This window comes from Montipora foliosa, chromosome 2, assembly GCF_036669935.1.
Source record: "Montipora foliosa isolate CH-2021 chromosome 2, ASM3666993v2, whole genome shotgun sequence".
NCBI lineage: Eukaryota > Metazoa > Cnidaria > Anthozoa > Scleractinia > Acroporidae > Montipora > Montipora foliosa.
In genome coordinates, this window is record NC_090870.1 from 46,255,314 (window position 1) to 46,269,818 (window position 14,505).

The 14,505-nt window shown below is 40.6% G+C and overlaps 1 protein-coding gene across 1 annotated transcript in view; it reads left to right on the forward strand.

The window, feature by feature from the left end:
• The window catches only part of LOC137991741 (complement C1r subcomponent-like), a 15,310-nt gene extending 3,035 nt beyond the window's left edge, over nucleotides 1-12,275 (forward strand). The window contains exons 6-10 of the mRNA XM_068836777.1: nucleotides 2,440-2,610; nucleotides 3,118-3,312; nucleotides 6,174-6,299; nucleotides 9,597-9,687; nucleotides 10,675-12,275. Coding sequence (XP_068692878.1) covers nucleotides 2,440-2,610; nucleotides 3,118-3,312; nucleotides 6,174-6,299; nucleotides 9,597-9,687; nucleotides 10,675-11,242 — 1,151 coding nt within the window. The 3' untranslated portion in view covers nucleotides 11,243-12,275. The remainder of the gene's footprint in view (nucleotides 1-2,439; nucleotides 2,611-3,117; nucleotides 3,313-6,173; nucleotides 6,300-9,596; nucleotides 9,688-10,674) is intronic.
• The last annotated feature ends 2,230 nt before the right edge of the window (nucleotides 12,276-14,505 follow it).

The following is a 14,505-nucleotide window of genomic DNA, read 5'->3' on the forward strand; positions in this document are numbered from 1 at the left end:
GAGAAACAAAAATCTTAGCTTTACGCACTATAAAAGAAACTGGAGAAATGATCATTGGCTTGCTGTAAGCGAGGGAAGATGGAACTTCTAACGCTTTCGGTAAGTGTACTTTTAGTGTTTCAGCGTGCATTCCATCGTGTAGAAAAACATCGTGCAACACGAACAATAAATGTTTGTGGAAACGACATCAATGACCTCTTCTACTACAATTTTATGTTTCTGTAATTCTGAATGTGTTCGACAAGACCTTCTTCCACGAATTTCTCCCTAAAGTGACTGATGTAATGTTTCCCCACTGTAGTTTTGCAACAGCAGCGGTAACCAGTTTTTCGTAGCCTGGGAAAATTCACGTGCGGTATTAGACATAATTCAAACCCCGTCGTTTTATTATTTTTATGATTTATATATTTCTGAGGTGGAAAACAAACAGCGCTGAAACCAATAAAAAAATTAGTTCAAAGTCTCTCCGGACTATCACCCGCTGGCCAAAAAGCCCAAGGACTCTAGGTACGAGATTGGTGAAGCTATGATCCTCGCAGTTATGAACGCAATTATAACAATTGTGTAAAGAAGCCTGAAAATTTCAGGATTGAGAAATTCAGGACTCGTGACCTCGCGATACCGGTGCGACGCTCTAACCAACTGAGCTATGAAGCCACTGACGTTGGGAGCTGGTCATTTGTAAATTCTAATGTTCCGTTATGATTGAATCAACGATGAAAATTAATGATATATAAATTGAATCATATATTGAACTGCGAATATGAAATCAAGTGAAACTATGATCCTTGCAGCTTCTCTTCATTTCATACCCGAAGTTCAAGATATGATTTCATTTCATATAACAATTCATCGTTAAAAAGTAAGTATACTACTCTGGCACTAACTCTTAATGTATGGTGTGCTTTTTCCACTTGATTCGATGAGCAAGTGATATCAGTTAACATTTTTTTCTATGAGTGGAGGCGATAACGTCGGCCTTCCAACTCGTGTATTAGGAGGTAGGTATGTGAAATTTTAACGAGGTTGCATTTACACTGCAGAGGCTTTAACAGGAGCTTATGGCCCGGAGTCTTCAACCTCCATTATTATCTCTCCTTTGAGTTTTGGTTCTCTTTGACATTCTACATTTAGAACACTTTTATTTAGGATAGCTTTCCTGTCAAGTCTTTTGCCACTTGGTCAATCAACGCACAGTGTCTCTGTGTTACGGAACATACAAAATTGAACAAGAGAACTGCCAAAAAATGTTTCTTAAAAACATGTTAAAAACGTAATGTTGGCAAAAATGACGACGTTTCCACGATAATTTAAACTGGCGTCATTATGAAGTCAGTTGAAATGATAATAAATAAGAAATGTATGAATACACCTTATTGAATGGTTTAACATATATTTAAATAAGTCAAATAAGCGCGGATTTTTTGCGAGTTGCTTAGTAATTTTCCGAGCGCCGAAGGGGCGAGAAAAAATATGAGCAACGAGCATCTCATCAACAAGGCAGTCAATTTTGTTTGGCACATTCGCAGTATGAGAAACTGGCTTTCTTTGAGGATCGAGGCTTGTGTTCCCATGGGCTTCCAAAAAAGGTTTTCCAATCGTTAGACTGCTGACATTCCCTTAAGTGGACGATTCGAATGACTTAAAGGGACTGTCAGCAGTTTACTCAATCGCCATGTTTTTTTGATGTTCAACAACACGTTCGTGAAGATATCGAGCTAGGCAGCCCACATAAGTGTGGACAGAGGTCATGGATCTAAAATCATTCATGTGCAGGTACCAATTGTTCACTATACTAATCATGACTCCTGGTTTAAAGCATGTTTAAATCAAACTATTCGGGGAGGTAAGTAAGGGTTGGTGGGCATAAGCGCGTTTGCCACACGAAGGAGTTCAAAGGAACAATTTTTCTGTCAAAAAAGTGCGGGTGAAAAATACCCCACAGCGGCGTTAAAAGGTTGCCTAAATATCCCAAGGTGGCACCAAGGAAAGCTGCCTGGAAAGAAATCTCTAAGTTACTTAATGCCTTCGGAGGCTTTTCGTAAATCCCCAAATGTTATGCAGCGAGAAAGTCTTAGCCTTACATTTGAGGATTGCGTAAATTGGCCGCTTATTCTGTGTTAAGGGCACACAAAAAAAAATCTAGATTTGTAAAGAGCAGTCCGTGCATCAGCATGCTGTATGTATCCAACTATCATGCGTGCGTCTCCCTAAGATGGACCAATATATGAGAAGGAAAGTGACGCCACGAGCTATGCCGAGCATCGCGCAAAGCTTACAGGGAAGACTATACTAAACATAAGTTTTTTCGTTTGGAAGTCGCATGGCTCGTTTTAAGAGCCATGTTTAGTAGGATTGCTTTAAACGTTGGATTCACTGTAAGGTTTATTAATAATATAGTTGGGTAATAAAGTGTCGTCTCCTTCATCTTGTGCTTAGAACTAAAGTGTAAACGACCTTCAAGGGGACTTAACTTGAAACTTGTCAACAATGGCCGTACCTTTGGCAGCGAGACTATATATTTTTGTCCCGTACCATTCACGCTTCACGGATCATCTAATCGCACGTGCAGAGCAAACGGAAAATGGGATGGCAAAAAGGCTAGCTGCAGTAAGTACACAGTTTACTGAACACTGCAATCCGGCAATACGTTCACAGGAAAGCCTTCGTTTAGTTCTTCAGTAAAGAGTATCACTAAGTTCTCATTGCATGCATGCAGCATGGTCAGGTTGCAAAAACCACCAAAGCTGACTCAAATCCTATCCGTCTCCTGCCGTTTAACGAATTTAATCTCATCCTGTGATGCGGAATAAATCAGAAAATTGCGGGAATGAAATTTGGTGGAAAAAAAAACACCAATCTTTACGGAGGCACGAACACATTACTGGGAGGTGCCTTTGCTGCTGGAGATCTTGAAAATTTCTGGTGTCAAACGTGATATGTGCAGAAATCACTACAGCAAGGCAGTGCCAGAAAATAGTTGAAATACCAACAGAAATATGTATGGAAGACGATGAGTACGTCACCAGTGATTTGGTATGGGGTACCTAATATCATTGTCACAAGTGCATGCATATACCTGCACGAGAAAGGCTAATAGTTTGTCTTGCATTACAGGCCTAGGTGATGCGAAATGCCTTGACATGCTGACAGGCTTATTGCAAAATCCACCCAACGATACCATGATTGATATAAACGTTCACCTTTCTTTGGCAAGATACCGTTGTCACAAAGGCTTCAAGTTGATTGGTAACGAAACGCGGTCTTGCAGAAATGGAAAATGGGTGGAAACGACCAAGCCCCTGTGCAAAGGTAACTTAGGGTGCGTTTGATTGGAAAATTCGAATAGAGATCCCAGTGGATAAGTCGCTATCCAGAGAATAAAACATACTTGACGTTAAGTGTTCGCCAAGGTTTTCGTACACTCCTTTGATTATATATGCTTAAAGTGCGCGTATTCACTGTGATGCCACCAAATACTGAAATCATTGCAAAGATTGAATCTGTCAGGCAGGAACACATGACTAGGAGCGAACAACAGCGCGACATTCCTGTTACGCCGTTTTCACCGATTGATTTATTTTTAGATTGAATTTCCCGCGAATAAGACTCTCGTAAGAGTCCGATGACCAATCAAAAGAAACTAGCTTGCTGTCATATCGTCGTCGAACCAGAGCTGCCTTTGTTTTTTTTTCGGAAAAGGTAGTCTAAAAATGGATCGGTCTGTCAAAATGCCGTGACACAGACTTAATATTGGAGAGGTTCGTTCCTAGTCATGTGCTCTTGGTCAAGTAGCGACTTATCAACCGAGATAAAGTTATTAATACAACCTTTGAACAATTTGAGCCAAATCTTCGGATTAAAAGCAAATCGGAAGCCGTGGAATTTTCCTGAGATTCTTCCCACATGGAAATGGAGAAAAACCTCTCGGAGCAAGGAGAGAACCAACAACAAACTAAACCCCTGTATGACGCCGGGCACCCGGGATCGAACCAGGGCCACATTGGTGGGAGACGAGTGCTCTCACCACTGCCCCTCCCCTGGAGAGAAATCCGCAGCCGAGTCTCTTAAACTCAATTGGAAATCCAGTGATCTGGATGTTAAGATCCAAATCCAAATTTCCCAATCGAACGCACTTTTCATTCATCAAGTCACCTTTTGTCACATTTATCGCGAAACCTGCATTTCGCCTTAGCTTATAAAAATATGATAGACCAAGTGATTCACTCGTCTTTTTCTAATATTTGTATTTCTATGCTGTTCAATTGAAAATAACTGGGCAAAAACTAAAATTCTGAGGACTGCCAACGTTCTGAGGACTGCCTAATTTCTGCCTAAAGTCTAATTTGGCAGTTCTTTTAAGTATGCAGTTGCCATTATCAAGTCACTCCGCACTTTCACTACCGTAAAACGGTCACTGATGCTGATTGACTAATACCCAGCGCCGTTGTAAGTATTGGCATTTGATTGGTCACTGGAAAATATCCCTATTTGGTTAATTTAGAATCCATATTAAGGAGCTCTCTCGCCTCACTAAAAGCCTGTTCCGAGTATAAAAGAGCACATGCACTATTCGGGATAAAAACAAGCAGATGCATATGGTTTTATTATTCACAAAATATGCTTGTGGGGTGGGAGCCGCCGGGGATGGCGCAGTGGTAAAAATCATTCGCCTCCCGCCAATGGGGTCCGAGTTCGATTCCCAGACTTTGCTTCACACAGGGTTGAGTTTGTTGGTTCTCTACTCGATCTCTGCTCCGAGAGAATTTTCTCTGGGTACTCCTGTTCGATCTCACCTCCTCTTAAACGCCAACCTACGATTTGATAAGAGTTTACTTCATTTGATTTCTGAAAAGTGTCCTTAATTAGTGGCCCAGGACCAACTACAGTTGTCACTTAATTAAATAATTAACAATTAGACCCGTAGCCCCCAAGGGCTACGGGTCAATATCTCATGAGGCGAAGCCGAATGGGCTATTGACCCGTGTCCCTTGAGAGCGAAGGGTCTGATTGTCTTAGTATCGCTCAACTAGTCGGACAGAAAAGGCAATAATAAAGTTAGCAAATGCAAGTTAAAGAAATATTTAATTGGGAATTAAGCGAAAGAAAGCGTCATGCTTTTTATTACTCGAGGACTATTACTAATAGTCCTCTAGTAGCGTAGCCAATCATGATGCAGGATTTGCATTAGTCCACTAGTTGGGTGATACTAAAGGGCATTATTATTCAAAATTACTTCAGTGTATTTTTTTATCTGTTTTCTTTTATCCCGACGTGTCTGCGTGTAGACTCTGCCCGATTATGCTATCATTTTTTTGGCATGACTTGGCTAATTATTTAAACAAGCATTTTTTTCACACTTTTTCTTTAAAAGAATTGCTAGCATTGTTTAGCATTTTGCATAACTTTGATCTGGATTTCAGTACTCCAAAGATTTTAAACGCTAAATTTCAGAATTCAAAAGCATTGTGATGATTTGCTTTTGTATTTGTATTTGAACTGAGACTCCGAGCGAAAGAAATCTGAACCTAGCTGGTCAGAAGTTAACTTTCACTGGTCGTTCACGCGCTTGCTCAAACAACATGATGGCCAGCGTCGGCCAATGCTGCGCCATCTTCTCGAAACTTGCATCTCATAAAAGGAAATTCTTACGGAGAACATAGACCAGTCCCTTCAACAAGCAACAGAATTGTGCTCTTGTTGGCTAACTCCAGGCCAGCGTTATGTCTCAGTTCAGGAAAGCGCTAAGGATTTCGAACATTAATTAACTGTTTATCATTGGACAAGTTTTGGCTACATGAGAAGTTTTATAAACAAACAGTTAGGCACTTGCCGCTTTATTCAGTTGATGATAAGCACACATGATGCCTGAGTTTCTTCGTTTTGCTTGAAATAAAACAAAGTATTTTCTGGAACCAAAGTAGCATTATTTTGAGAATCGAACATAATTTGAGCATTTTTTGTGGAGTAAAACAAGAATTGCTAGGAGCATACAATGCCAGTTTTTCTAGAATAATCGGGAAAGACCTATCTGCGTGACTTGGAACAGAAATGCTCACGCCAGCTGTGAAAGTATACGGTACAAATAAAGTGTCGAGATCCGGTCATCACATGCAAAGGAAAACTTCTAGCCATAAGCAAAAAAATTGAAATTTCGTTTCTTGCTCCTACAGCTTTCTCTCTATACTACTCTTCTTGTGGGGAAAGTCCAGTTGATTTCCGAAGTCGAATCGTTGGCGGAAACGAATCACAACAAGGATGGTGGCCATGGCACATTGGATTGTATCATAGAATTGGAGGTGATAATATTTCAGCAGGAGCCCTTAACCAGGAGCCTGCAATTCCAATACTTGGTTTATGTAACGGCATTTCCACACATGAAGCTATTTTTAGACGAGTTCTTAAATAAGATTCGGCTTGCACGAGTGACCATTCTCAATCCCATGAGTAATAATCTTTCATGCAAGACTTTTGATTACCTGGAAAGGACTGGTTTCACAGGGATATCAATCTATAAATAACTAGTCGGTCTGTAAAAATGCCGTTCCACAAATACAATGCGGTTGTACGCTCCTAGCCATGGGGTCCTGATTTCAGACATGTTATGGTTGAGGAAAAGGTCATTTTTTCACTTTGCCCAGATCACTATTATCCTCACGTGATTGATAAAACTCTGTCAAAAGATATAAGTCACAACAGATAGATACTTGATTCGCATGTAACTTGCATAATGAAAGTGATTTCATGAAGGGACTGGAGGGTGTAAACTGTAGGTTGCAAGTTAGGGTTGCAGGTCACTGTTTACCAATAGCTGAAGCAACCTAAGACTTTGCTATTGCTAAAAAATAATGTTTGAGCTTAAGATCAGCATTTTTGTAAAGGTTTGGGTTGTTTCAGTTATAGTAAAACAATGAGCTGCAACCTGCACTTTACACCCTCCGTGAAGGTACAACATCCTGGAACCAGCTGGGCAAGGTGACAAATACATATATTTAACTATGAAACTTTGTGGCTTAATTTAATCAACAACTAATCCCCGTTTGGCCAGCAGAAGTCTCTCACGGCGAGAGGAAATTGAGGCCAAGGAAGACCTCTTTAAGTATTCCTTTAATTTAAAAATCTCTGCTAGTGGCAAACCAACGGGCATACTAAGGAAGGGAGGGGGGACGCACTAGAACCAATTTTGTTTGTTTTTCCAAAAATTGTGTACACATTGAATCTTTTCCTAATGCGACGCCTTCAGGCAAATTTGGAAAAAAATTGCTGGCTGACTAAAAAGATCAAATATACCGTAGTGTATGGGTGGGGCAGGACGATTTTTCCAACATCGCTCAAAGTAAACATCGACTAAAAATGGGCTCTTATCACCCCGGGCTTTCGTCGTCGTATGCGCCTTCTTCATTCTGCAAAGCGCAGCGAACTATGCAGATACAAAAGTATCAAAAGATCTTAGGTTTGATGTTGAAAATTTAGTTTCAAGATAAAATACTGCAAAAGTGCAAAGGGAACCGCAATTTTTCGGGTCGCATGTCTACGTTTTATTTGCGGTTCAACGAAATCAAAACATGTCATCATTGTTTGCACAAGCGTTTTCACAATGTTTAAGCCCTGGCCAAACTATCGAACAAAGTTGGATTCCACATGCAACATTGTTGGATGTAAATGTTGAGGTAGTGGCAAAAAAATATCCAAAATTGCTTGACGAAACATTCAAGTTCAAGTTGACGATAAATTTATAAATATGGCGCTAACACTGAAACGAAAACCGCTCGTAGCGTTTGTTCTTCTGGAGCTGTTTTAGGACGGAAATGAGGACTCAAATAGGAAAAACCAAACAAATGGCGAAGAGAACTAGTACAAAAAGGGTATGTTCACTGCAAGGTACATTCGCGTTTAGTATAAGATGAGAATGGACACAAACAGAGCGATAGTGTTTGAGGGGACTGAAAGTGCCCCAAAGACATGGCCTTGCTTCATACTTGCAGCGCGAACGTGACTTGATTCAGGACACAACGTTACTGGAAGAGCGGCAAAACACTGCAACATTTGTGCGTGGAGCAGAATTGTTGGTCGCAATGTTTGATCAAAAGCAAACTCCATCCAACACTTGATCGAACAAAAAATGTTGGACAAATATCATCCAACATGGGTGACCAAACGGTCGAACAATGTTGGATCGAGCAAAGGTAGAGCGTTGAATTCTACTTTGTTCGATCGTTTGACCAGGGCTCTACTCAAGAACTCAGCCTTGTCACGTAGCTACATGTGCGACCGGAACACAAACCAAAACAAAATTGGCCAGTGCCAATTTTTTTGGTAAAATCAGACCGACCGAAAAAAAAAATGTCTCGAGTGCGACCCCCTCCCCCCTAATCTAAACTTTTGATGAAAAAAGGCGGTCATTTCTCTTCAACCACGTCTTTAAAGTGAGCCAGGACAGTTAATTTCACTTTCGATAGGGGAATCTTGTCCAAATTTTACACCTCAGTTAGCTACGACTACAGAAAATTGGAATACTGTCTGAGCATACCCTCGTCCAATAGGGTTTTCTTGAGGCGCGAGAGAGCAGCGAAGCGGCGACAAATGAGAAAACCTTGGACTTAAATCTCACTTTCATGCAGACGCTAGGGTCAGGATAATAACAAGCAAATCAATATGACTGTCTCGTTTGATTGGTAATGCCGAGGGGACGTATGATTGCTAAGTTGCCATTGGTCCCTTTTGTAATTATCAATTTGACACATTTGACAGCTGACGTCTGCATGAAAGTGAGATTCAAGTCCAAGGTAACCAGAGGTTTTTCTCTTCCCGCCGCTTCGCGACTCGTCCTCACTGCTTCGCGGCTCAAGAAAACCTTCTGGGACCATGGTAGTCTGAGCAATGACGCCTTTAAAATTCGAAATTTGGGATCATCAGCGCCTTTGCCACCCAAGAATTTATCAGTTTCTGATGGCTAATAACTGGCTTGTTATCAAAGCTATAAATAAGGCTTAAACTGGAGATTTAACTAAGTTTAACAAAACGCACAAGGCGGAAATGAACTAGTGAACAAACTTCGCATTATAAAACATATGCTGTATTTTGAAAACTTGACGTTTCGTATGTAGCAACATACATCACCAGAAGTGACGGTTAAACGATCTGCATCAATTTAAACGTTGCCACCAGGTCCAATGGACACTTGGACCAACAGTGTCCAGATTTGATGAAGATTTCATAAAACGATTATTCCATTATATGGAAGATGATTGCGCCGGGCTTTCAAAAGACTATTTCTGGCCGTTTTTTAAAATGGAAGCAGTTCTGAGTTCGATGACATTTAGCAAAAAAAATACTGATTTCATTCGCGCTTCTTGCAAATATGAGTGGCTGCGGCCAACTCGGTGTCACGCGCCGCTTCTTTTATCCAACTCGCGCTTATAGAGTAGTTGTCTTTATACTGAAGCCTCTGAGCTGTAATTTTAGGAGGTCAAAAGAAACACAAAAGTGGCTACACAATAAAAAAAGGATTATTGTCAACTGAAATTTTTCCTGTCTCTTTTAATAACATGATTTATGGCTCTAGCTCAGCTCAAACATTCAGGTTGTATTTGCAGATGAATTTATGTTGCAATGTGGCGGCGCTTTAATCTCCCCTCGATGGGTTCTAACAGCAGCACACTGCGTTGATAAGAGGTATCCACACAAGTAAGTCTATACACTATGTGATAAATATGACCTGACGATGTAGCTATGACAGTAACATCTTTGTTTCAACATTCCTCCTTTACGAGGAGGAGCAGGCGTCTGTGTAACTATAGAAGGTTTGCAAGCAATCTCAAGAGACACATAACAATGATGTAATGTACAATTGCTGGTGGACAAACAACAGGAACTAATAAGGGCTGTTTTGTTTTTGCCCACCAACATGGCGGCGATGACGCAACGTAAAAACCATCTATTGCTTTAAATACTCGTAAAGCAAAGCACCGACAGAGGCTGCAGGGTAAAGAGCGCACCGTCGGCTTCCATTGATCCCAGTCTCAGAGCTGACGGAAGTACCAACGGAAAATAAAGCCGTGACTTTACCTGTACGAAAGCAGATGAAAGAAAAATCCCTCCACCTAGGTAGTCTTTGCTTAACGCAAAGTCCTGCAACGCTCCTCGCAAAGTTTTAACAGTTCAGCACTTCGCGAGGAGAATTTAGACCTTCCTTGGTTTTTTGCAATTTAAAGCCTAAAATTGCTTAGAATGCACTTACCGTAGTTTTACATGTCATTCTCAGGATAGACAATGCACCCAGCTTTTTGAGAAACCAGCTCAAGTCTCAAAAAACTGTTGTCAGGGACCACCATACATTTTGCTCTCCATCTGCCATTCACCCATTTACACCATGGAGTTGTCTTAGGGCGCTTTCCTTTTGTCAAAGAGATTGCAGCAGTTTGAGGGCCACACTTGCATAATAATCCCATTCTTCTTAAGGTGTATATATCATCCTCGAAGTGTGTTAATTTGAAGGCGTACTAGAGTTAGTCCTTCCAAATGTCTGGCCGGTCAGTTCTGGAAAGCGTCCTTAGACTTCAGTCTCAGAGGTCGTCTCTCTACTTTTTTTAAATTAGAGATGAGCGCTTAAAAAATGCTGTAGGCTAGGGAAATCAAAGATCAAATTGATGTGTATGTTGCCTTTTCTTTCAGTTTGAAAATTATCGTTGGGGATCATAAATTAGATACGCTAGAAAACACACAGCAGGAAATCTTCGCAAAGGCTGTGCATCATCCTGATTTTGATTTTGGAACCTATGAGAACGACATAGCTCTCGTCAAGCTCCAAAAGCCAGTGGAACTTGGCAAGTTTGTACGCACTGTATGCCTGCCAAGTAAAAACGGAGGCGATTTGGCGATCCCTGGTAGATACGGTTATGTAACAGGGTGGGGATATACCAGGGCCACAAGACCTTCAAATACTCTGCGATATTTGTCCATGCCAATCCAAAGCAACTCTCTATGCAGAGAAAGCACTTCGTATCCTTATTTCTCGCGGGCGATGTTTTGTGCTGGAGATGGCAAAGGTAAAAAAGGAACTTGCAATGGAGACGGTGGAGGCGCATTTGTTCGCGAACAGAGGAGAGGAAATGGCTATCGATGGGTTGCTACTGGAATTGATAGCTGGGGAGAAGGCTGTACACGGAAGTTTAAATACGGATATTACACCAGAGTTTATTCGTATGTTGACTGGATTAATAAAACTATGACTGAGGAGTAAGATTCACAGGAAGATACACTGTACCTGTTTCGCGATATAACAGTAAAGTTAATCAGTTTTTTTTGCATTATCATGCAGCGATATTTCATGCTGATTACTTCAGGAGTTTTAGTAGATTACCGGTACGTATGAATGTTTTTCATTTTTTTTTATGTAAAGCTGCTTTTAAGCCTTGGAACATCATATCTCAAATCCAACGCGCGCTGGTGGAATTATTGTTAAGCAACATCTTAGGAACGTTAAAAACCGACGACGATTCAACGTTCAACCAACATCATTATCAAGGCACAAAATAAGAGTTGGTAAGAGTGTATTTATAATACTAGATGGAACAATAGTTAATTAAAGACGAAAAGAGTACTACAAATGTCCTTTTAAATAAACAAAGCTACAATTTTGATGGAATCAGCGTAGGAATTTAAACGTGGATTCCGTTATTTTATTCAGAGAATCTCGTAGACGAGGCAGTCAAACTTTCCCTGGCACATTTATAAGATACGAAATTGGCTTTCCTTGAAGAGAAATGTATCCCCATGGGCTTCCAAAAGGTGCTCTCCAATTGCCGAGTTCTTATGAATGTGTAGACTTTCTGAAGTCGTTCGCTTTTCGATTCCGGTTTGGCAGTCGCTCTCTCTATTAAGAAATACTTTATCGCAATGTTTTATAGTCACTGAAATTATAGAACATCTTTCAAAACGTTTCTGAGCATTTTAGCAATTAAGAGTAGTGCCAGCGTTTTTGCAGAAAAAATAAATAAAAACGTACATGAGATATCACTCTGAAATTCTCTGAAACAACTAAAGCCGTGATATCCCGTTTTTCGTTTCGTTTTTCCGTTTGCACCAATCACAAAGTCGTCGACTATCCCGTGGGAATGCCATGGGTCGTCAGATGTCTCCTTCACTTCATGGCATTCCAGCATGATTATTGTGAAATATTAACTCAAAATACAAGCATGAGGTGTCAATTACTCCGGATTTGTGGCTTACATATGTTCTTATTTTCTGTTGTTATAAATTATGATTGCATGTAACGAAATAAAAGTGCTTTATTTTTAAAAGCGATAAATCTGTCAGGGCTCGCGAGACCCAGAGTCGATTTTGATCACTGATATCCAACAAAACCGAAAGTAGAATCACAAGTAAAACATACATCAAGTATGATCACGAATGAAACGTGTTTGTTCACGTCAGACAGTGCATTGGGCGAATAATGGTTGAAACATGATTATTCTGAGCATGATTGAAACAACCTCGCGAGGTAGGTTCAATCATGATCAGACCAAACACGTTCAAAATGGCGGATGGATGCAGAGAGGAGGCGAGTGCCCAACAGAACCAAATTTTGTATCTATTATGATGCCAAATGTCTAGTTGCAATATGGGCCGATGAAAAAATACGACGGAACATAATCGCGATTGTTGAGCCTGTGGAAAACGAAATGACGAAATGATGCTTGGCTTCCTTGGGTTGCTTGAGGGTCTTGGGTTGCTTGAGGTGCTTGAGTTGGCCTTCTTGAGGTGCTTCAGGTGCTTGTGATGCTTGAGTCCTTTGGGTTGCTTGAGGTTCTTAGGCTACTTGAGGTGCTTCGGTTGCTTGAGGTGCCTGGGTTGCTCAGGTTGCTTGAAGTGCTTGGGCTGCTTGGTTGCTTGAGTTCCTTGTGTTGCTTGACGTGTGTAATTACTTCGAGTTTTGATTGGTTTACTAGATTGTCTCCGTCCTTTTTGATTGGCCAAAGTAATTACTTTGGTTTTGGTTTTACGACACTCGATTGAAACTCGATCTACAACTTATAATTACAAGCTAATCAGGCAATAATTTTATTAGTCGCAAACATTTGCATAAATGCTTGGCGAACAAGAGAACACTATCAAGTAGTCTTAACCCGCGATATGGTCACGCGATACTGGTCAGGGGATGCCTTGTTTACAGGTGTCAGTTGATCAAACATGATGTCCAATATCAAAGATGAATGGTGTAAACTAGTAGCATAATACTGATCACATTGGCATACATGGAGGGGTGGACGTACGTACGTACTATTAAACCAAAATTTCTCGCATCGATGAGTTACCATATTTTCTTAACTATGGTGCATAGGGCGGTGAAACGGGCAGTCCGCTCTTGGTCCAATGTGTGATGCGGAGAAGGACTGGCACGAGCGCTCCCTCCGCGCTTCCGGTGCAATTAATGGCTGCCAAAAATATCCTTTAGACGAACCGGAAATCAAGTTTTCTTTCTTTATTTTTGGGCCACCAGGGCCCGGTTCCTCAAAAGCCGATTAACGCTAATCCCAGATTAAAAACTAACCAAGCATTTTATTTCTCGACTCGCAAATGCTGTTCAATGCAGATTTTTGGCAGAACTTTACATGAGAAGACGTCAATTTTGAAAAACAAAAATAAGCAAGAGAAACTTTCACCAAAAAGTCGAAAACGTGAAACAAAAGTTTACGCTAATCCTGGATTAAGTTAATCGGCTTTCGAGGAACCGGGCCCAGTAGTGTATTATTTAAAGGCCTTTTTGATATTTTTGACCCAAAACTCAATACTATTTTGTCTGTTGGAATATAACTCAAGTATTTTCGTCGGAACCTGCTTAAATTTGAGTGAAGTAAGACAGTGTCGAATGCAGGTATGTCCCTCTTGTCGTGACCAAGCCCTGTTCCGCTGCTTCTTTTAGGAGTACTCCACATTACTCCACTCTAAATTTTACATACGTGTAAGATCGATAGCTTTTACACAACATAGTAAAAATCCAGCTGGATAAATTTGGATATAGCAGCGTTTCAGAACTTCAAACTTGCTCACTTAAAATCGCTCGCGACAAATCGCCCGCCGCAGTCAATTTTACCGACAATAAAAAAACTATTTTCAAGATTTCGCCCGCTTGGGAAAATCAACAAACAACAAATAGGGTTTAATCAAGGCGCTTGTAAGTTCATCTTGATAATTTAAATAAAATACGAGTAAAGCTTGCTGTTAATACTCTGCCCGAAAAAGTTTGCAAAGACATGGCTTCGCACAACACCACAGAAAAGACACAAGAATTTATGAAAATGTGAAATGCTTTTGAATGTCTTCAAAGATAACAGTCCACTGCAGTCAATAACAGATCAACGTGTTACCAACTTAAATCAAGTACTTAATTACTTCAAAGCCTGGAAACAAGAGCTTCAACAAACATTCCACAGAAGGACACTGACGCGTCAGAACACTTCATAACATGGCAAACAATGTTTGATCTCGAGGTAATATATAGAC